Source organism: Amblyomma maculatum, chromosome 1 (genome assembly GCF_055883805.1).
Source record: "Amblyomma maculatum isolate TAMU_Amacu chromosome 1, ASM5588380v1, whole genome shotgun sequence".
In the NCBI taxonomy this organism is placed as follows: domain Eukaryota; kingdom Metazoa; phylum Arthropoda; class Arachnida; order Ixodida; family Ixodidae; genus Amblyomma; species Amblyomma maculatum.
This window is the reverse complement of record NC_139344.1, coordinates 278,340,006-278,363,651: the sequence shown is the minus strand read 5'-3', so window position 1 is coordinate 278,363,651 and position 23,646 is coordinate 278,340,006. Positions and strand designations below refer to the sequence as shown.

Below are 23,646 nucleotides of genomic sequence, written 5' to 3'. Positions count from 1 at the left end.
CGCAAATCTTCAGCACTCCCTCCGCTGCCTCTCAAGCCAAACCAGCCCATACCTCACAGCTAGGGAAAAAGAAGAAAGGAAGCAATTGCAAGCCTGCATACTGCTTTACCGAGGGCAGCTCCAAGCCGTCACTCGTTTGAAACCACGCTGTCTACGTTGGCTAGCCTGCCCGCCCCTTTATTGAGGGGCTTACGCGCCCTCCTTTCAACCTCTCCCCACTAATAGGAAAAAAATACAGAAGAAAGCGTGCGTGCTGTTAAGTGCGGACGGCTAGATGCTCTCCCTCCGCCAGCTCGAAGCCGCGCTCCGACGGCCAAGCGCTTTTCTCACTGCCCCAGTGAAAAATAAATAAATAAATAAATAAAAAAAAAACCCGTCGTCAGGACACGCAGAAGTGACGTAGTGTGTGTGTTTAATTGTGTTTGCGATAATTAAACTTTGTGTTTAATCTTTCCCCTAAACAGATTACATTGCTAATTTCTGTTATTATCCAAGCAAACATTAAAAAAAAAAAAAGACATAAAGTACCATCCCCAACGCTTTCCTTGGCCTTGCCGACTGTTGGCTTCTTTCCTTCATGTAGTAGGATCACGTCACTTTTGTGTCACGTGATTGCTCGTTCACGATCTGCAAAAATACACTCCCAGTAGAATTAAGGTCCCTCTATGGCATGGAGGAAGGAAACTCCATGCTCTAGGGATTCTACTAGAATCCCAACGCACGGCCGCCTCGTTCAGCGACCGCGCCCAACGTCGCGAGAACTCGCGGCGCTGCAGTAAACTCTTGCTACTCTTTCTCCTTGCCGGGCGCGTCGTCTGCTACACGCGGCGTAAAAGCATGGAGCGTCCAGCACACACGTAGCTTTTGCGTGCTGCCGTTGCACTGTACATGGCTGCAGTATAATTAAAACTATATTGCGACAGCTTTGGCTTCGAAGCGACGCATTACCTTGGAGAACACGCTTTTGTTATGCGAAATTCACTTGTTAATGCTGTGAAACAAGTGAGCGCCGTCGGCTTGCTCACAAGCACTGTTTCTTGCTTTGCTCCCTGCCCTGTGCTTTGTAGTATGTTCTTTCAGGGCATAGATCCTGTCATGTAAACAAATTAGTCAAATTTTCAGTGCATATGAACATTTTAACCTTAGAAGGTAACACAGTGGGTGTCATGTTTACTACTGCGCTACGCAGATTGCCACCATTACACGCAGAAATCTGCTAGCCTGGGCAGCCTGTTCATGCAGTGCATGAAGTGTGGCTACTCGCGACAAACGATATAGTAAACACAGATTACGAAAAACGGCTTCCGTCGTCGCTTAATCAGAAGCGCTTTTCTTAATGTCTCACTTTCTAGGTATGGCGTGGAACAAGAATCGGCACTCTCGCACTCCCGTATTTAGAAATGTAAAAAAAAAAAAAAAAAAAAAAAAAAAAAAAAAAAAAAAAATTCATTTGTCGTCTAAAACACCGTCAGATGTGAAGAGTTATTTAATGAGCTTCCTAAAAGAGGAATCAGTGAGAATGGGCGTGCGCACTGCGAAAGGAAATGACTGAACAAGCGCATGAGTCTATTCAAAAAACCTATATTGCGAGTAATCAAGTCACGCCCTTGAGAGATTCCCTTCCCCCTTCACGCACGCACGCGCACACACACACACACACCACACACACGCGCACGCACACACACACAGAGTGAGAGAGAAAGGAAAATGACCTAATTTTACTGCTTGTAGGAGAAGTTAATGTAATTTCAAACTAGCACTGGACTGCAGTTTTAAAGCACGATATTCAAGGTATCTACAGCGCTGGAAAGGGCATTAGAAGTGAATAGCATGAATTTAAGTTATTTATTAGCGCAACAAGAAAAAATAAGCAAGAATGCAATATTGTCAACAATATTTATGTCGAATGCTAATGAAATGCAGCAAACAACCAGAACTTGACTTCATCAATATAAAAAAATATTGCAAGGCTACAAGCAATTACCTTATACTTATTTTGGGAAATATTTGAGTGGGCAGCATTATCCTTTTTCTTTGTGTCTAGTAGGAAATGAGCGTTAGCGTTCCTACCTTCCCCTGACCATCGTTTTTTTTTTTTTTTTTTTTGCATGTGATTTTCTATGCTTCAACAGCAAAGACCACATTTGCAGCGAATTCACTTCAATGCATACATTAAGGAGCTCATGTGCATGGTTGGTATCATATCTTGAGCTCATTCAGAAGCTTATAAGGTTTTGCGCTTGCCCGCCTCACAAAAATGCAGTTACGAAGCCGTTCGATATACCATACCTGAGCCCAGGCAGGAGCTTGACGTAGCAGCCATTGCAAGTCTGGAAGGCCTAGCTTGTATATGCCGATCTATATCCTCTTCTGAGCTTTTCAGATGCTTATCTTTTAACAACGAGAAACAGTTTGAAGAACCGTGAAGAAGCGATAAGCTACACTCCCATCCCTCCTAATTCTTTAATTACCCAAATAGCGGCCGAGAGTCATCCCTTCAATCAAATAAAGGCTTTATACATTCGTTATCCTTATTTCTCCTGCCGCAACTCGCTGCGTTTTCTACGTCGCATGCTCAGTTATTTTGAAGATAATTTAATTCTTGTTACCATCTTGCTCGTCGAATTTCTCTGCAGTTCTTACGATGTCTCCTCTCTTCGCATTAGCTCTGAGTTCGAAGCCCCGTGCACAATTTCGCTTCATTAATGACATGCTTCAAAAGAGCTGTAAGCAACGATCAATTCACATGATATGAGAACTTTATGCGCAACACATCATTGCCGTGGAAATTAACCGCTCAATGACAAAAGTCTTTTCAACAAGCAAAATTCCTCGCCCTAATGGCTCGTCTATTTCCTCGTCGCGAAAATACTCAAATTTCCTTCGAATTGCTGGTACTGCGAGGAACTCAAAATGATCCAAATCAAAATCCGTTTGTGCAGCTGCAGCTGTCCGATTTGTGCTATGCACAGAGATAGGTGCTTGGAATCTTGCAAGTTCTCTACTGGCATTGCTATCGAAACACACGGGGCAGCGCGATTATTAGGGTGCTTTATCTTCAGCATATAATGCCTTTTACGTTCGAGATATGTGCCAGCAAAAAAATTAAAATAAGGAGCCTTGGTACACGACCTATCACGAGGGTACTTGAATATAGTTCCTTTTCTAATTGCAGATCAGAAATTTTTCACTTCGAAGAAAGTTATCATGTGCAGAGCTTGTGCCCACTTTTTAATCTCGAGGAAATCTATTAGCGACACGAACAAAATGACGGACTTCCAAACAATCGTTTCAATAGACTTCGTTGCCCCGGTGCAAAGCGTGCAGGCCAGCCTGCAGAGGCATGAACGGGCGAGGGAAAAGCGCGCAGCAGCGAGCGTTGGACACAATTAGTGGTGTACGCCCATCCTTCACCCATCAGCCAGCGAGACGGACCAATGAACGTCGTTTTCTAGTCCGACGTCAGCCTTGCGGCTCGATGGAAAACATGAGAGAGCTTTGATTTGTATTTTCGCTGCTTTGAGCGTGTATCGCTGTAGCATTTTGTACAGACTATCTCCGGTACTTGATAGAAGCAATGGGCTCCTTTGCTGAAAAAGTCATGCCCTGGACAGTGGCCCTTTAAGTATAGTGCCTATATTTCTAGGCACTATACTATACTTTAAGAGAGGACGCAACAGCGCCTTTAACGTCGTCTCTTCATTACGCCAATTTTAGGCGTACGCCTAATTGTTTTTAATTTTAGGGTAAAGACGCAGCATCTCCGCGGATCCCTACCTTTACAGGGAACGGTACACATGTCGGCGGTTTGAATCCCTGACACAAATTGGACTGAAACTGGAAAAGAAGGTAGATACTATTAAATAGGAAGCGAAAAATTGCATGCAACACGCTGAACGCTGTGCAATGAACGGCTGCGTCATAATTTAATACAAAATGGCTTGCGCGTCATGTATGTATGTATGTATGTATGTATGTATGTATGTATGTATGTATGTATGTATGTATGTATGTATGTATGTATGTATGTATGTATGTATGTATGTATGTATGTATGTATGTATGTATGTATGTATGTATGTATGTATGTATGTATGTATGTATGAATAACTTTATTAAGACCGGCAAACGACGGTTTAAAGCGTCGTGACGCTGGCCAAGCCATGATATCGCGTAATAAAAAGAAATGAAACCGAAGAGCAGACAACGTTACTAGCGCTCGCCCGAGATCAGAACCCGAGGAGAGGTTAAACACCTACCACGAGATCTGTGACTACTATCTAACTAAACAGAAAAACATCCTCCGCTCCACATAAAGAGCTAAACAACGAAGAAGCCAAAAGTCTTCGCAGACTACAGGACAGGCCGGAAATTACCCCAACCCGGTATCGCTGCACCATTTAAAAGTAGATGACAGACAACACGAAAACTGTAAACACTGCGGAGAGAGAGGTACACTAGATCACATAATCTGGCAATGGCCTCTTTTCGCCTGGGGCAGTGGCTAACATTCATGACACGGAAGCTTGGGAATCCCTTCTCTAAAGCGAAACCCGTGAGACTCAAAAAGAAGTCGTCCGCCTGGCGGCTGAGGCCGCGAAGAATCAATGTATCCTTGCGCGCTTCTAGTAGTCGCGGAGTCCCAGCCCCCTATTCGGGCCTGCGTACCTGGGTGGGGGAGCAGGGGAACCTCCTCTATCGGCGGCAATAAAGTTTCAAATAATAAATAATAATAATAGAACGCTGGTTCTGGCGAGCAAGGCGACAACGCTGGCACACTTGTTTTACGGCATTAAATTTCGCATCACACAAACGCGTTCTCTGAGGTAATGCATGCCTTCGAAGCCAAAACTGTCATAATGCAGTCATAACTGCACTGCAGCGCATGCCTTCGAAGCCAAAACTGTCATAATGTAGTCATAACTGCACTGCAGCCGTGTAGAGTGCAACGGCAGCACGTATTATGTAACAGCTACGTACATGCAGGCCGCTCCATGCTTCCGCGCCGCGTGTAGCAGACGACGCGGCCGGCAAGGAGCAAGAGCACCGTGAGCAAGAGTCAACTGCAGCCATGGCCGGGCTAAAGGTATGCTAAAGGGGAGAGAGGCGCAGCGCAGAGCGCGCGCTCTCCCTCGAGACCGGCCGTGGTTCTAGTAACGTAAGCCGGGCGCCGCGGCGCGCAATCTTCCACCGCTCCATGTCGAGGGCGCGCGCAGCGCATCGAGGACGCAGGCTAAAACCACTAAAACCTCTATCGAGGCATCCTAGGCGGCGTGAGAAAACCGCAAGCGATGGCGGATGGCGATTGTAAATTGTAATGCGCGCTTTGTGCCGACTGTTCTAAGTAGAAAACTTTTCTGTTTCCAAAGTAGCATTGCTTGTGCGAAAGACACACATTAATGCGGTGGTGCGAATGCAAGCCCTGAAATGCTGGCGAACGACAGCTTCTGCGCTTGCAGCCATGGACGATAGGCGTACTGGGCGTACTACCCGGTTAGTGCGACTATCGTGACCCTCGTGGCGATATTGGCGGTATCACAGTATTCTCGAGCAGACTGGAGCAGGTAAGCGAGTCGGCCTCGCTCACGCTTCGCACGCACCTCACAGCAGACGTCGTGCGCTTCGTATATGTGTTCCATTTTGCTGAAACGTTTGTGCTGTTCAACACGGTTCTCGGTCCCGTGATGCCGTTTAGGCTCCTGGAAGGGCCAGAAATGGAGCCAACAACTATACGCGACCTGAAGCCGGGAATGAAAAACCTTAGCATTGTGTTCATCGTCTTGGACATAGGTAAGCCTCATTCATTGTTTGTGCGTGGATGTGGCAGAGGAAGAATCTTTCTTGCGTCACGTTAAAGCAACAGGTCTGGTAGCATGCCGAACTTTAATGCTTTTTGGCAGGCACTCTGCCGGCACTGATAGTTGACTCACTCGGTTTCCCTGTCTTGCCCGGAACAGCAGACGGCACAATAATCACGTGCAAGGTAACCGCGCAATTTAATATGCGCTGCCTTCTGTGAAGACCTTCTTTGTTGGCGGGGTATTTTAAGACTTGAATGGAGCGAGTGCTGCTTGTTAATTCATAATATTAAAGGAGGGCCTTCTGACCAAGTGGCCTAGCCGTGTTTTCGCTGTTGCACTGCCAGTCGGGGGGTAACAGTTTACGAGTGGGAGCTATTTTCAGTAAAATAAGTTCCACTTAGAACACCTACTCCTGCGGCACCTCGCTCTGAGCCCCGCCGGGGTGGTGCAGTGGTGCAGTGGTAAGACGCCCGACTACTGTGCCGGAGTACCCGGGTTCGAACCCGACCTCGGCGGCTGCGCTTCGATGGGGGCGAAGCGTAGAGGCGTCCGTGTGCTGTGCGATGTCAGCGCACGTTAAGGATCCCCAGGTGGTCGAAATTACTCCGTAGCCCTCCACTACGGCTCCTCTTTCTCTCTTTCCACTTTCACTCCCACCTTCCTCCCTTCCCTTACGGCGCGGTTGCGGTGTCCACAGAAAACAAGCGAGACAGTTACCGCGCTTTTCCCTTCCTATAAATCAATCAGTTTTTTAGACATTTTGATGCTATGACATGTGGACGAGTTGTGTAGCATTTCTGGAAATGCCGCGGTGAGTTTGGAGTACATGCTGTCCTGTTTGTGATAAGGATGCCTGTAGTTGGTGTTGCTTTTGGTAGTGCAGGGGTGCTTTCCACATTGTCATTGGCTTGTACCTGGCAGTTGCACAGTATTGTCCCATGGCTGCAACAATGCTGTGGTCGCAAAAGAACACACACAGGCGTAGAGGCACTGAAATTAACTCCTTATTGGGCTGACATGCATGGTCCTCTAAATAACTGAAAAACTCTGGGACTGCGATAATAGCAAACAAGCTCGCTGGTCGTCGAATTATGAACGCCTGTCGCACCCGTCAGCGTTCAATTTAAATGCGGCGAGGAAACATCTAGGTAAAGACGCAAACGGTAGCCAGCCTAACCTAGAACATTGCAGAAACACACGCTAGTTCGGAATCTTCGAGACACATTTCGGCACATCTTGCGCGAGAGTATGCTTATGTAAGTACATTTCTTGTAGCTTTTGGCATAGCTTATCAGCAAGCACTGGCATCTTTGAAACATGGCTTACCTTTGAACAAAAGTTTCAGTGGCACCATACCATTCACTTAAATGTAAAGTCTGTTCTTACATGTGTATTATATTCAACAGCTGCATCAACCTCCATCCCATTAGCTGTTCCTAGCTGCATTGATTTCAGTGCATTGGTATTGGCACAGACATCGAGGGGAGCCCATATGTAGAGTGGCTAAATGTAGTCCATTTGACGTGTAGGTGCAGGGGCAAACTTTACTTATCTGCGGGGTTTACTTTGGAAGAAGTGCAGAGAGCCAACAGCTTTTTTTTTTTGTTTGTTTTTATGGTGGGAGTTTACTGTCCTCTTTCATTGCTGAGTGGAAAATGGTGTCGGTGTATATTTTTATCCTTGCCCCATTTACTTTTATATATTTGAATTTGTGTTTAATGGGACCTTTACCTATGTATAGAGAAACCATTTCTGTTGTGTTCATACCCCTTCATAAAAGAGCCCACCAAGTATATATGCAGCAACTGGTCACCAGTGTGTCAAGCTATACACTCAAATAATTCACTAAGGTTTACATATTTGAACTCAGCCTTGTAGTGCTGTGCTTGACCTGTGTATGTGTGTACCTTTGTTTATGCTTGTTTTTATATCTGTGATCATGTTTCAAGTGGTACTAAGTCTACAACATTTGGAGGACTAGTGATGGCATCATGATTTAACAAGTGAGCAGACAAAAGCATTGCTTTACTGCCTTTGACCGCATACATGGTGTATTATTATTGCCATCATCTTTTCTTGCAGATTTAGGGATAAGAAAGGTAATTCAGCCACTTCATATACGCCTCATGCACCACCTATACGGGCGCCACTGAAAGCTGCCTAGCACTTGTTTTCAAGTCTTTCCAGGATACAAGTCTCCGCTGCTCATGCGTTGCTGTTAGAATTACCGGCGTTCGTGGCAGCAATTTTCTTTTCAGCTCCTGCTGATATTTTACAGGATGTGGTAGCCATCTGGGAGAAACTAATGCATACATGTGCCGGGTGCCTTCTACAAATGCTAAATTACCAGCAGCAATGTTGAACCCCAATTTATTGTGGGTATGCTGCACCGACTTATCACTTATTTCAACAGAATATTTGCTGTTTTGTTTTTATTTATTTACCCTGCCTTTGCTTTGCAAGCTCTTTTCTTATAGGCTCATGGGGACACGGCTAAACCCAAAATACGACACATTCTGCACCACACGTCGCTACATCATGCCAGCACCACTTTCTTATAAGTATATCTTTTCATCGGCCGAATAAGACTTTGAAGTAGGGTTGAAATCTGGGTCAGTTGGTACATAGTCTTAGAGAATAAAAACCAGCCAAGGGACGAGGACGAAGGAAGAAGATGTACACACGGAAGCGTGTCCAGCTTCCGTGTGTACATCGTCTTCCTTCGTCCTCGTCCCTTGGCTGGTTTTTATTCTCTAAGAATAAGACTTAATGCGATGTCTCTTACGGTCCTGTGTTTCAGAAAATCTGGCGTCTCTGTCGATGTCTGTGAACGACAAATGCCGATGGAGAATTCAGGAGCAGTTGGAAATGTCCTGATTGACGCTAAATTTCTCAAGGAAGTTCTGTAAAGAAAAGGAAGATAATTGAGCAGAAATGAAAGCTGAGTCAGCTTTGAGTCGGGGTGGAATTTGAACCCAAGACTTGCGAGACACGCTCATATGTCGCGATGGCTCGCTGAATCAAGTTGAATAAAGGTAGACCTACTGAATTCGTGACACGAACAAAGTCAAACAATGCAATCGAGTGCTGATCTTAATAGGCGATGCTTAAATAAGTGCCCAGATGTTTCAAGCATCCCCCGCGGGATTAGCCGTGATGACTGGTTGGATCGTGGTGATAAAACATCTCATAGCGTGTACAGTTGGAAATGGGTGAAGCGCAATAAAGCGAGCGCCTACAAACTTCAATAAATTCTATAGGACAGAATATTTAGAAATGCGGTTCTGAACGAGCAGTGCTTATAGGCCATTAAATGCATGTACCACACGCTTCGAGCACTGTGTTCATTAAAGGCTCATACCTGACGCTCATCATATCCGTCTTTACTTTGCAGCCGGGGTGTATGAAATGACTTGAAAAATTAAGCACTACAAAAATATGCAGCAATGCGCAAAAATGAACTATCAAAGGTATACACAGTAACCTGCATATTTTTTTCTTGTACCTAAAAGCGAAAAAGGTAGTGGTTGGTCAGAAAACTTAAATGATGCACCAGTATTCTTTCAAGTGCTTTCACATTGAAATATATGACAGGAGTTACACGCGGCTTGTAACGCGAAGTGAACTCAAACAGTACGCTCTCGGTTGTATTGCTTGCCGAGCTGGGATGAGTAAATACTATCTACAGCCTGTCACTTTATAGATTTTGAACATTTACCCAAGGAAAAAAAGCTATTGCTGGAGATGCACCTTAGTTTGTCACAGTGCATTGGCAATGGATGCTGTTTATGCAGTGATGCTTTCATATCGAAATATGAGACGGGGATGACAAGCAATTTTTTAGCAAGAAGTGAACTAGAACTTGTCGAGCTGGAACGGGTAAATACAATCTCCAGCGCATTTTTTGTAGCTCTTGAACGTTTGCTCAAGGAAATACCATCGCTGGAGATGCCCCATAGTTTGTGTCACAGTGCATTGGCAGCAGAGGCTGTTTATGCAACGATGCAAACGCCGTGGGAAAACGAATTCATGACGCGAGAATTGCATAGAAACGCATGGCTAGCAGATGACGCGGCCAGCTCTGCTCCTGGATTTAGTTTCAACTCCAGCACCAGTGGCGTGGCCGTCGCTTTGCATGGGACATATAGCCAGTTTTCCATGTTTTCTGAGCAGGAGTTGAAAGCTTTGTCTTACACCTCCTAGTGCCCATACTAAAACCTTGCATTCCTCACTAGGTCGACCCAACATGACCAAAGAGGGACATGAGGTGCGAACGTGCAGGGTGGCAGACCGGTCTGGATCAATAAATGTTTCTGTGTGGGACGAACCAGGCACCTGCATACAGCAAGGGGACATTTGCAAACTTACAAAAGGGTGAGTAACATTTCTCGTATTCATTGAAGACCTAGCCGTGCTGCAAATGTAAGTTGTTTCTGCTGCTTTTCTTTTGCACACTGGTCTCATTGGTCTTTTCATGTTTTAATGCAGCTGGCAGGTGCTCAGTACTCCAATGCACAAACCATGAAAAGGTTTCATGAAAATTCTGATTAATATGCTCAGTTTTGTAATGTACAATCCTCGCTGATACGAATCTCATGGGGTCGTGACAAAATTCGTGTCATCCGAACATTCGTATCATCAAAACGAAAGAAAATAAGCATGCAAATGCGTAGGAAAGGCAGTCACGCTGATCTGTTTACGTCCAAGAAGGTTTACTATGGTCGCGCGGTCACAGCTTGCCACTCGCAGTGCACACAGTGCAAAAGGCGATCGCCTCCGCGGACTTCACAGCACGGCAAAAGATGGCGACAGGCCGGCCGTGCGGCGCCGCAGACTGCTCACGACGTGTACAGTGCGACAAGTGGTCGCAAAGTCTACAATGTGCGTGGTCCGTACGTGTCCGATGCGTACGCCACCGACTACTACTCATGGCCGTGTGCTATTGCAAATTTTTCTCGTCGTGAAAAACGATCGCGATGCCGGCAATGTGCGGACCGCCCGCCTCCACATACTTGTCGCGGCATGTACAGCATGGCAGGAGATGGCGACATGCGGGCCGCACGGTGCCGCAAACTGCTCGCAAATCGCGATCGCGGAACCAGTGATGTGCGGTCCGTGCGCGCTCACCGCGTACGCCGCCGCCAACTTCTGCAGTTTGTGGGTCTTGCGCCGCTGAAGGCTTTTCGCGACGTGAGCCCAACAGACAATTGCGACGTCGGTGAGGTACGGACCACGCGTCACCGTAAATTGCTAGTGATGCGTACATACAGTGTGGTTGGCGATAGCGGAGTCAACGATGTGCAGGCTGTGCGTAGTGCTCAAGGTTACGGTCGCACTTCACGTGTTCGTATCATCTGTAGTTGTGCGGGAGAGCGTTTGGAACATCCGAAATTTTGCACACTGTACACAATGCACTGCAGCCGGGGAATTTCGCGAATTCTCATCAGTATCATCCCAAAATTCGTATCACCGAGATTTTATTGTAAATTGTGGAAGTCAAAATGTAACGGCTGGAACTCTATCAGAAAGGCTAACAGTTGAGCTCGGATACATTGAACCCATATATTTCAGATATATTTGATATATATATAACACATAGTCTCTTGAAAATCGTATCTAAAAGTATGGGAAAGTTGCATTTTATATCTGACCCAAATTTTGCCTCTCATTTGATATGTATATAAAACTATGCTCCGCACCCCCTGCAAGTGCTGCTTTCCCCCTAATGGTAGTCGTGAAGTGAGGCCCACAGAACTGAAGCCTGTTGGCAGCCCTCACGTGACAAACTTTGCTTGCATTACTGCTGAAAGCGTTGTGGGGCCGTTTGCCTGCAGTTTTTACTCATTTTATAGTGTTATGCTAACGGTTTTCATAATAGGCAGTGTTTAGTTTTAAGGCTTTAGGACTGTGCACATCTGCTAGCCAGTCGGCGGAGGCACACTCAACCAAATCTCAAGAACCTCCTTAAGCATGTGAGCCTCTGCTGTATGCTCGCTTGATGCTTTTTTTCATACTCTGCATACTATGTGAGGTTCACCGTCCAATGGGGCCATTAACAAAGACACATTCTCACTCCTTGAGTGATACCTACTCTAGCACATTGATATAGAGCATGTCTGTTTTTTGCAAGGCCTGAACATTTTTGCTATGAGGCTCTTAGATGAGTAATCACTGTCACATTATGAATGCACAAAACATGACACGCATCAAAGAAATTACACACTCATGCACATGGCAGCACCAACTGCACTAAGTGATATTGTCTGCTAAGGGTAATTGTCTGCTACGCGAGATTGCCTGTTAGGATTAATACGGCAGTTTGATGATGCAGAACACACTTTGCGCAGCACCCTGAATTGGCGACTGGTGGCAGTCATTGCAAGCGAAGCCACCCCTTTCTATGGGGAACTGCTGATGAATTAGCCAGTATATTCTAGGCACTATACTAGTACCTTTGCACAGCATGTTCCTTCATCCCTCTGCACCCCTAGCTCGAGCAGGCCACCCCCCACGTCAAGGGTACAAATGCCTGGCCTTCGCTACAGAGTCACAGAAGGTTATTTGCAAGTATAGCAGAATAACACTCCGTGTGAGGGGCTGTTGTTGCCAGTTGCACTTTAAAGTCAGTTGTTAGAATGTTGTGTCAATTGGGCCAGTGTACCCTATTGCATCCAACCTGTAGCATGCTACTACAGATTTTGGATGAAATTGCACCAGTGCTACTAAAAAAAAACACGCAGCAGACTATAGCTGTGGTAACTGTGAGGTAGCGGTGGCTACTGCATAATATGTACAGGCACGACTGGATTCTTCTTTCGATCTGTGACAAAGAAAATAGCCCGCAGAATCCATCCCCAATCTCGTTTTCTAGCCCTGAACTTTCTACCGTTGGCATATATAAGGTTTTGCATATCTGCTTTGCACTGTGCTGCCAGTGTTGTCTGAAGCAAATATGATGAATGTCCTCGCAAAAATAAAGCTCTTTTGAGGAAGCTTATACCGTAGACTCCCATTAAGATGAACCCTCTTAAAATAATTGTTTGGTTTTTAGGTTTTAACATCCCAAAGCAGCTCTGGCTTACGAGGGATGCCGTAGTGGAGGGCTGTGAAAATTTCTACATGTGGTTCTTTAATGTGCGTTGACAGATTTTATGAACATATGTCTAGTTCTCTTTAGCGCACTCTTCATCGCTAAAGAGAACTAGCATACTTCTTCCTCTTTGCATCGTTGATGGTTACAGCTGACTGGCAATGGCCATCGTGTTTGCTGATCATAGTTTTCAGCATTGGACGACAAAAAAAGCAGGCACATGCTGAGATTTTTTGATGCCGTTTCTAACAAAACTAGTGTGGAGTTGAACACATTAGAAAGCAAATTTTTCATTCTGCAAAAAGGGGGGGGGGGGGGGGACAGTTTAAATGCAAGGTTTGTTCACTCTATGGGTATTATATAACTGTGTTAATGCCTCCCGTCTGGTTGGTTTAGTTTACAGGCCTTAACGTCCCAAAGTGACTCGGGCTACGAGAAATGCCGTAATAGAGGGTTCTGAAAATTTCAACCACCCGCTTGTCTTCATTGCCATTTACTGCGTTGCACTGTTAACATGGAATACCAACTAGGCCGTACTCTTACCCCTTTTTGCATGGGACAGAAACTAAAAAGCAGCAGTGAAAGCCAACGAAAAGTAAAAAGTAATGCTAGCAGTGACACACTGTATTTTTCTTTAAACATCTAAGGTCTGAAGGGGTGGCGGGGGAGGACTGCTCTTTAAATAATTGCGCCGAGAAGCAGCAAAAGAAGAGAAGCGAGTGTTGGGTGTTGGTGGGGGCGGGGGGAAGACTGGTTGTATCCCTGGACTCCTGCAAAAAACAACTTCTTGGAGCTTGCATTCTTGCATGGAAGCTTTGACACGCATGATCCTCATTGGTAGCTCTCGGTCTCTGCCGTGGAGATGTGAAGTGGCCAAATGAAGCGCATTTTTGTGTGGTACATTTGATCCTGGATGTATCAAACTTAAAAGGGTTCTTGAATTATTTTGATAGTAAAATCTCCTTACAAGAGACATGGTTACAAGAGACTATCTGTTATAAGAGACATTTGAAAATGGTTTGGTTGGTTTTCCTATGTTTGCCATGTTAACAACATTGCATACAAGAGACATGGTTACAAGAGCCACTCTGTTACTAAGGGCAACTTTTCCAGGTCTCTAAAGTAATTTTTTCACTATTTATAAGAGACACAATTAACCCAGGTACACTCATGCAATGCAGCTGACTCTTACCAACTCGTATGTGCGACAGTTTAGATTCCCTTAAATAAATTCTGTTCCATATCAGTGTCCCGTTTTGTTGCAATATGTCAGGAACCAAGAAGGAGTGCCTCCTCTTTACTGAGGAGTCAAGATGTCCCTGTTGTTTCAGTCCCACAGGAATGTGATGACAGTGGCTTAAACAATAAGGACATTTTGACTTCCCAGTCAAAAGGAGGCACTCCTTCTTGGTTCCTGGCATACTATTGCAACAAAACAAGACACTGATACGGAACAGAATTTAGATAAGGGAATCTAAACTGTCACACATACGAAGTGATAGGAATTTTTGGTTACAAGAGACCTTGGTTACAAGAGACACCTTTTTGGGTTCCCTTGAGTGTCTCTTGTAACGAGGTTTAACTATGTGCTTCAAAAATAAAAAGCTTAAAAATAAGCCAAAAAATAAGCTTCTCTGGTACCCAGAGGCGTGCATACAGGGTACCTATGCTAGTGGCACAATTCCTGCTGTGATATGCATTCTGCCGGCACACTTGCAGCCAACTGCTTTGTGCGGGTACAGCTTCTGGCGAGGTCCACACGTGTCTGTCCATACCCACCTGCGGGTTGAGTGTCCCTTTGTGCCAGGTGTTGAAAAGGGGGGCACACCTCTGCGTTCTGCTCCATGAGCATGAGCATGCATTCTCAATAATTTCATAGGCACAAATCGGAGTGTGGGGTGTCAGTGCTGGCGTCCTGCACTGCATGGTACAAGTGCCTCAGGGGTTGGTGTTGACATCAAATCTGTCCCGGCTGGTGCTTTGAGAAATGCCACTGCTGATCATAAAAGATCTAATTCTGTTCCTGGTACACTGTAAACACAATTATAACTCAAATAATATAGGGTGTTCTTCTCGTTCAGCAGCGAAGCAGGTCATGTGAGAGCCGCCATAAGCATTTGACCAGCAAGGCTGGCTTCACCGCATGACAACCACCGAACTTTGGCTTTGAGTTGAGTTGTTGTATGCTACAGGTGGGATTAGCCTTGCTTAACTCTTCCCTACCGTGGGCAAAATGGCTATTTTCTGTAGGTTTCAGTATATCTTTTTTTCTGTAAAAACTATCATGCCTAAAATTTTATACAATACACGATAACGAAAGCCAAATAGATTCACTTTTTAGGAATATAACTTTGAATATAAAGGTTTTGGTTGTAACACACAGTATAATTTCCTCAAAACCATGTTTTAGAAAAAAATTGAGCAAAACTTGACGAAATGCACTTGTAAATGAAAAAGCAAAAATTAAAAAAATATTTCGAGATATACAAAATGCAGAACATAGTTTTGGCCACTCCCTGTAAAAAAATAAAAGTTCAATATTGAATAGTGTTCTTGACGCAAAATGAGCAATCAACGAGGGCCGCTGCAGAGCGCCATGCAGAAACGAATGCTCGATTCCCTTCTTGGGCAGAACTCCACTCCCTGTTTTGCAGGAGGCAAGATATCGTGCCCAAATGATGTTGACACTCTGGGAATCAGATAAATGACACCAGAAACACGAACAGAACACCCAGAGTATGTGAACTAATCCAGAGCGGTCCCAGATGCATGCAAAACAGGCCAACAAAAGTGTGGCCGCCGATGTTCTGGGCAGGTTTCCATCGTCGTCGGGGTAAAAACTGAATTCTGACGATAAGGCAGCATCTTCAGAGTCACTGCTGCTTAGGTCATTGATAAAATTGGTCGTAGACAATACGGAATCATCAGATTTTTGACGTTTTGAAGCGCGCGTCGTCGACGCGGATGCCGCCGTTCCCGCATGTGATTTCGACGCTGCCGCGTGCTCAGAGCACGTTAAAAAATAGCCACTTCGCGGAAAAAAATGTAAAAAGCAATAAAATCTCAGCTTCAGTTACCCGACTACACGTTAGATGGCGCATCATCATCATCATCACCATCATTATAGACTGAAATATTTGCGCTCGAAATCATCGTTAGCGGGTCGGAGTGCGGCCGCCGGTGTTCCAGACTGGTTTTCATCGTCAGTGGGGTCGGAACTGAATTCTGACGATAATTGGCCGTAAATTCAGAGTCGCTTCTTCTTGGGTCATCGATAAAATCGGTCGTAGATAGTGCATAGTTGTCAGATTTGCGATGTTTCGAAGCATGCTGCGTAGGCTCGAATGCTGCCATTCTCGCATGCTACCGAGAGGTTTCCAGGTGTTCGGAGCGCGCTCAAAAATAGACAATTCGCGAGAAAAATGTAAACAGCATCAAAATCTAAACTTCAGTTATCCGACGACACACTAGCTAGCATAGCTTGTTCGTGAGCGACGCGGAAGGGTTCAAAATCGGCGCGCGAAGTCATCGTTAGCGGGCTAACTATGCTCAATGGGCACAGTAAAAAAAGAGTTAATCTGCCAGCAATTGCTCCACCGTAGCGTCTCTTATGTTTTTAAAAAAAGTCCTGATATCTGTGAAATCTGCCACTTATAACAGTACATATTCCACTCCAGCAGTCACCATCTATGCGCACATTCACTCACAGTATGACATACAGTTGAACCCGGCTATATCAAATTTTGGTTATATCGAGCTCACGGAATATCCCCTTGAAAATCCCATGTAAAAGTATTGGAAAGCCGTGTCATATATCGAACTCAACTTCACTGGTCGTTCGATATATCGAACTCCACACCACACACTGGAAAGTGTGCCTTCCCCAAAGACGATCGCATCACCCTCGGCCGTTTGCCGTGTGACGTTTTCAAGCCACGCGCGGAAGGAATGAGAGGGGACAGTTCGGCGACGGCTGGTCTAGGGCAGCACCGCGCCCGTTCCCCAAAGGCGCGCGCATCTGCGGTTATCGTTTCCTGCGCGGCAGCACGTGACGTTTGCAAGTCATGTGCGTGAATGAACCAGAGAGAACCGGTGGGAACAAGAGGGGAAAAACGCGATAGAGTGAAGCGCAAGGGTGTGCCCGAGCTATCTCTCTCCTTCCTCTTTCCCGACCTTCGTTCGCACTAGCACGCGCTACGCATGCGCCAAGCAAGCTCGACTCGTTTTCAGACAGAACGTCGGACGCTTTCTCCAGCGTGTGTTGCGAACCCTCTGCATGTGGCGGCTGCGCCTGCGGACATTAAGAAGCGGTAGATCTTTTTTTTTTTTGTGAGAGTCGTCCATTCTTACCGTTGTGCTGTACGCACGGCGTAGCGTAAGATATGGCGGCTGCGGACGTTAATGGCGATTTCCACTGGTCGATCGGAGCTGGGCGCCCGAGCCGACCCAAAGCGCTACAGATCGAATCGGCCTTGGTCGACCAGCGGAACGTGTAGAGCGCACGGTGGCAGTTAAGCTGATCCGGATTCGAAAGTTGTAGCCACATCCCAGCGCCAAAATGTTCGCGGTTGATAAATAGGCAGGAGTGCAGCCCTCAACAACTTGCTTTCTCATTTTTTAACGCTGCAGATGTTTTTCGATAGACGCACTTCGACATATTCGCTCAAAAAATGGCGATGCCCAGTTAAAGTGCTCTAGAATATTGGGTAGTGAGCTCACTGTCCGGCGCCGGTGCGCGCTGCCCTGTCTCCGAAAATGGCAACAGGTTTTTGCTTTCAAAAGGGCCCGCGCTGAGGCGCTGCCGTTGTCGTTTATGGAAGCCTCCGCCAGCTTCCGTTGCCGCAGCCAATAGTGTGCAGGCTTCGCGCTCTGCTGTGTTTCAGCTGTGCCTTCCATATGAGCCACCTTTTGCGTTTATAGAAAATATGTCTTTGTAGGAGGTATAGCAGGGCATGCTGGGCTCTCTCCTAGAAGTTGATAGTATACAAGACACTGTGCAGATCGAATGAAACAAGCATGCATTAGGCACTGACTACTGCTGCAAACAAACGCACTGCAGTTCCATCCTCCCAATATCACGACCAGCACATTGCTAGGAGTGATTCAAGAATAATATTTCACATTGCTGGCTATGTCGCAAGAAAGTGCATTGTAAAGACCAATTGTCAAGACTGTTTGACACTCAGACAGCGTTTTAGATGTGCTGACAGTTGTGAAAGACACTTTGTCAAGAGGTCAGCTGTTCCAGCCATGCTTCGACTCTCTCTGCAAATATAATCAAATTCTATATTGTCGCACGACTGCACTTCTACATTAAAGGGATAAATCTTGACAAGGCAGGGAAGCGCCAAAAGGCAAAGCATTTGAAGCTGAGCCGCTGCTCTTGAAATATGCTTGCTGTTTGTGAAGTCTGCTTTTTGCATTGCACTGCTCAAGAAAATAAACTTCTCTTGGAGATTTTCCAACCAATATTGGGTCTCCGCCGTTTTCTTCACACTTTTATATTCATGAAATATTCCTTTAAAAAATAAAAGTGAATGCACCAACATCAGTCTGCGGAAAGGCAGAAAAAGAAAACATCTGGTACGTTGTAGTGCCAACAGAATTAACTCCTTTTCACATTGGAGTATTATTAGATTAAGCAACCATTGAGAAAATATTATGTCTTTGTAGGAAGTATAGTAGGGCATGCTGGGCTCCCTTCTAGAAGTTGATACTATACAAGACAATGTGCAGAATGAAACAAGCATGTATTTGGCATGACTGCTGCTACCAAACGCACAGCTGCAGCTAGTTCCATCCGCCCAAGATCACGACCAGCACATTGCAAGAATAATATTTCACATTGCTGGCTATGTCGCAAGAAAGTGCATTGTAAAGACCAATTGTCAAGACTGTTTCACACTTCTGACTATGCCTGCCCCAGGTGAAACTTTCCAGCTTGCACGACTGACGCAGTTCTGTGACAATGGAGGGCTCCATTATCCGACTGGTTGCTTATATGGCTTTGTAAAGAAGCTTGACGACTTGTTCACAGGCTGCTTCTCCCGTGGACAGCTGCACTCAGACAGCGTTTTAGATGTGCTGACAATTGTGAAAGGCAGAAATGGTCAAGAGGTTGGCTGTTCCAGCCATGGTTCGACTCTCTCTGCAAATATAATCAAATTCTATATTGTCACACGACTGCACTTCTACATTAAAGGGATAAATCTTGACAAGGCAGGGAAGCGCCAAAAGGCAAAGCATTTAATTGAAGTTGAGCCGCTGCTCTTGAAATATGCTTGCTGTTTGTGAAGTCTGCTTTTTGCATGCACTGCTTAAAAAATAAACTTTTCTTGGAGATTTTACAACCAATATTGGGTCTCCGCCGTTTTCTTCACACTTATTTTCATGAAATGTTCCTTCAAAAAATAAAAGTGAATGCACCAACGTCAGTCTGTGGAAAGGCAGAATTAAAAAGAAAACATGATAATACATAGTAGTGCCAGCTGTATTAACGATCCTTTTCACATTAGAGTATTATTAGATTAAGCAACCATTGATGTAGAGATGCATGATTTCTAGCACAGATGTGGTAAGTTGGAATCCTTAGACTGTTTAGTTTACCTAACCCCGCCGCAGTGGCCAGTGGATATTTCCCTCGACGGCTGAACTCAAGGATGCAGAATCGAATCCTGGCTGCAACAGCAGTTTTTCTATGGAGGCGAATAGCAAGGCGTCCATGTTCTGTGCGGTGTCAACGATCGTTAAAGAACCCCAGGTTGTCGAAATTTCCAGATCCCTCAACTACGGCGTATCTCGTAGCCCGAGTCGCTTTGTGTTAAACCGAGCCGAACCCCTAGATTTCTGTCCACCTTAAATAATGTATGCGCCTTAGCCTTCTTTTCAAATCCCCCCTCCTTTTTTTCTTCCACATGATATGTAGCGAGAGTATGAAATTTAAAATGCAACAGTAAATGTGTCTAATTATATATGCAACTGCTGCAAAAAGGTTAGGGCCGCGCACCAGCGCCTGTTCAATATATATATAACTGCTGGTTTTGGCAAAAAGATAAGGGATTTGTTATAAACACGTAGGCCTGTTATTGATATATGCCCGGGGAAATTTACCTGACCCTTCCGAATGTATGAAAACTAGGAGAGCTTTAGTTTGCTTCTAATGAGAGCTTTTCTCCTTAATGCCAAGCTGGCGAGTTTCCGCTGATAATGGGCACAAGCTGAGCGAAACCTAGCTGACCTAATTGCGTCGCCAGAATGGCAATGAAAGTAAAAGTCTTCTCTTATAAAATTATAAAAAAAAAATTCTGACAAACGAGCATCCCACTAATTGGATCGGTGACTGTTCACCTTTCGCGCAGCCAAAGAGACCAAATCTGAAGCGGCCGCTTACATTGAAGATGATGGTGGCGCCACCTCGCGGGCGAGACATAAACTGCGACACTGGACGGCGCTCAGTCAGCCCACTACCCAATATTCTAGAGCACTTTAGCTCAGTGTCCTCTGCCAATGTCACTGAAACGGTCAAAAACAGTCAAAAGAATCCAGCAGCATCCGGAAGTGACCGCGTTAGCGACTAGGACTTCCGGCGAGATCAGACTTCGGTCAGCGGATCGAGCTGGAGCGTCCCGAGCTGCCCCAAGCGACCAGCGGAATACGCGCAACCTATCTTGGTCGACCAGTGAGCAAGAAAACGTGCTCCATAGCGACCAGTGGAAATCGCCATAAGAAGCGGCAGTTTTTTTTTGTTTTTTGCGGGAGTCGTTTATGCTTGCATGTATGAATCAACGAAAGCACGCGGTCAGCTGTGATCATGACACTAGCTTTTAGCATTTTTCGCTTCAAACAGCATTTAGCTATCACGCTTTCCAATGATTTTGTGGCAGTGGACTACGCCCGCCCCAAGCGCGGCGTGATAAATCGAACCAGGCTTGTGCAATCAAGCCATCACGGGCACTCTGCCAAGTTCGCTCCCTGTCACCACAGGAGCTATCAAAAGATAAACACGCCATGATGTTATCGCTGCACAGCATCTTGGCACACTGCCAAGAAATGAGTTGTGGAAACGGAGTGGCGCGCGCCATCGACATGCAAGTGAAAACGCTCGTGATTTCTGCTGCGGCGACACAGAAACCTTAATTTGAGGTGGTGGCTCTCGAGCGGTGAGAGGGACGCAGTTCCAACAAGTTGGAAATTTTTCGCTATGTTGCTGCCGCTCGTCGCTGAGATCGCTCAATCGCTTGCATGTGAGTGAGCTGGCCTTAACGCTATTGTTTTTCTTCGAATTCTTGGGTGCAAAAGTGGAGGGTGGGTTCATTAGAGACTTTAGAGACTTTTAGTATAGCGTATGGACGCTTTCGTACGATAAACGCCAGCAAATTATGCGACGTTACTTCGTGTTGCATCACCGCTTTTAGTTGGCCGTACGAAAGCGCGAACGCAAACTACGGTGGCGACATCTCGATTTAAAATTAAATAACACATTCAGGCTTTTTTTTTTACTCCCAAGCCAAAACTAGCAGAGTCGCATCGGGATTTTAGCCAGTTTCTGTGTTGCGGCAGCTTCGTGATACTCCTCAACGTTGGTATTCCCATGTTGAATACTTTTACCTTGTATTGCTGTCATGGTGAGTACCGGCCTCCTTTCAGTTCCGTACTGCCAAGCACATTTTTACAGATACAAACGTGTAAGCAGTCAAGCCAAGGCGATCCGCTTCATGGCGTTGCCATGCCAACAAAGCAACGCTACTTGTCAGGCTTAGGGACTGCGCTGCCGCCGTTCAAAATAAAAAAAACAAAGGAAATTATTCACTAAATATTTGAGCTGAATGCTACACGAGGCAAAGCGAAGACCCCTTGTGCCATTTATAGGCGGCAGCGCGCCCTAAAACGCGGTAACGAAGACAAATTCATTCTGAAGCGGGCGGCCTGGACGCCGCCATCTTGTCAACTCTGATCTCCCATCGTACGTGAGGGCTGGGCACGATAAACTCAAGTTTCGGCGTACGCTGGCCGAGCGTACAAAAGAACTTGGTCCAGGGTATCGTATAGCGCATGCGCAGTACGCGTCACGATATTTTTGGCATGCGCTATTCCTCTGCGTGTGTCTGTGTACGCTATACTAAAAGTCTCTATTATGGGGGTGGGTTGATTACGCGACAAATACGGTATCATTTTTTCGCATCGCAAGTGCCGTCACAAGCCGATTTCTGTATATTGAATTATCGATATATCGAACTATTTCGCGATCTCCTTTGAGTTCAATATATTCAGGTTCGATTGTAGTCTACTCCAGAAGTCACCATCTACGCACACATTCACTCACAGTAGAACATAGTCCATTCCAGCTGTCACCATCTGGAGTCAAGATCAGTGCCCTGCAGAAATTGTAAAAGAAGGTGCAAAACCTCCCTTCTGCATGTCTGGTTTGCACTCGGGTAGACAATGTTCTGAAGTACACTGTGAAGGGCTCCTGTCTTCTTGAAGGAAGTGAGTATCACACACCTTTTCGCGTTGTACTCTGGACAGCACATAATTATATTCTATATCCCCGCACACACCACATATGGAACATAGCGGAGACGATGCCATGCCCGTCTTACGCATCCAGGCAGGAGTACGCGTAGAGCTCGTGCGAATTCTATGCAGTAGAGTTGCCTGATGTCGTTTCAGTCCTTTGGTAACATATGGCTTTGCTTCTCCACATCGCGGTAGTGTCGCATAGAAAACAAGCACATCAGACCAAGGGCCTTTTTCACTTGGGCTCTATGTTCACTTTGTCCAGCAGATTAATGCTGACAACAGGTGGCCAAGGCTGCACGACCACTCTGCTCAGCAAACAAAAAGTGATCGTGGGGCGTCATGAGGTGAAGTGCCTTTTGCAGGGGTACGGCGTGCAAGTTATTGATTGTTCCACTGAACATGAGTTCGACAAAGTAGTGCACTACTCCTATTCTTTTGCATAGGATTTTCAGAGAGATATATTCAGTTTTATATAACCAGTAATTCAATATGTCTGGAAATTAGTTATTTTATTTTAAATATTCTTAATGGGATAGCTTTTGTTTGTGTTTCAGTTTCAATAATTCTTTTTGCACTTCTTTTGGGCATGCACAAGGACTCCCTTTAAGAATAATGTTTGGTAATAATAGCATCATCGTAATGCCTCTTCAAAGTTATTCTGCTTGATTTCTTTTGCGCCACACCATTATGTCCCTTAAGGTAAACATATGAACTAAGGTAAGGTTTCATACATGTTGCAGCTGATAGCTCTGTTTCGCAGACCTCATTTGCGCTCATTATAACTGTGCTATCAGTTATAATGAAGCGTCCGGTTTGTTTGTATTTAATTCAAATTTGCAAGCTAAGAACTTGCTTGACATAAATATTGGTTTTTAATGATACCGAGCCACATCCAATGCTGGGATGAGAGCGTGAGTATACATTATTGTGCAGCTTTTGTGCTAGCTACCGAGTTGGTAGTGGGCTTGTCATATAAAGGCCAGCTGGTCTTGCAGCTGCTCTGAGGGTGACCTGAGCAGGCTATGATCTAGGGGACTGGTAGGGATAATGCAGTGATTGTATGGCAGGTGGACATTCAGAGAGACAGTGAGAGCAGTTAGCATAGTGTTCTAGGCAGTTGGGACATGAATGTTTGGCCCAATGACTACAGATATGCCTTAGCGTTTGAAGGGTGTTAAGCTGAATTTTACATTAGATTCAAATGATTGAGGTTAAGTTGGATGACATCCCTGCACT

General features: G+C 45.5%; 1 protein-coding gene across 8 annotated transcripts in view; it reads left to right on the top strand.

Annotated features, from left to right (window-relative positions):
* LOC146206633 (SOSS complex subunit B2-like) overlaps positions 1-23,646 on the top strand; it is an 86,072-nt gene that overhangs the window by 16,431 nt on the left and 45,995 nt on the right. For 5 of the 8 annotated variants that reach the window (XM_084591394.1, XM_084591393.1, XM_084591386.1 and 2 more), the window contains one exon: positions 10,037-10,175. In XM_084591394.1, the coding sequence (XP_084447520.1) occupies positions 10,037-10,175 (139 nt within the window). Of the gene's footprint in view, positions 1-5,170; positions 5,791-10,036; positions 10,176-23,646 lie in introns of those variants that run through there. The other 3 variants (XM_084591392.1, XM_084591390.1, XM_084591391.1) reach the window with 3 other exon arrangements.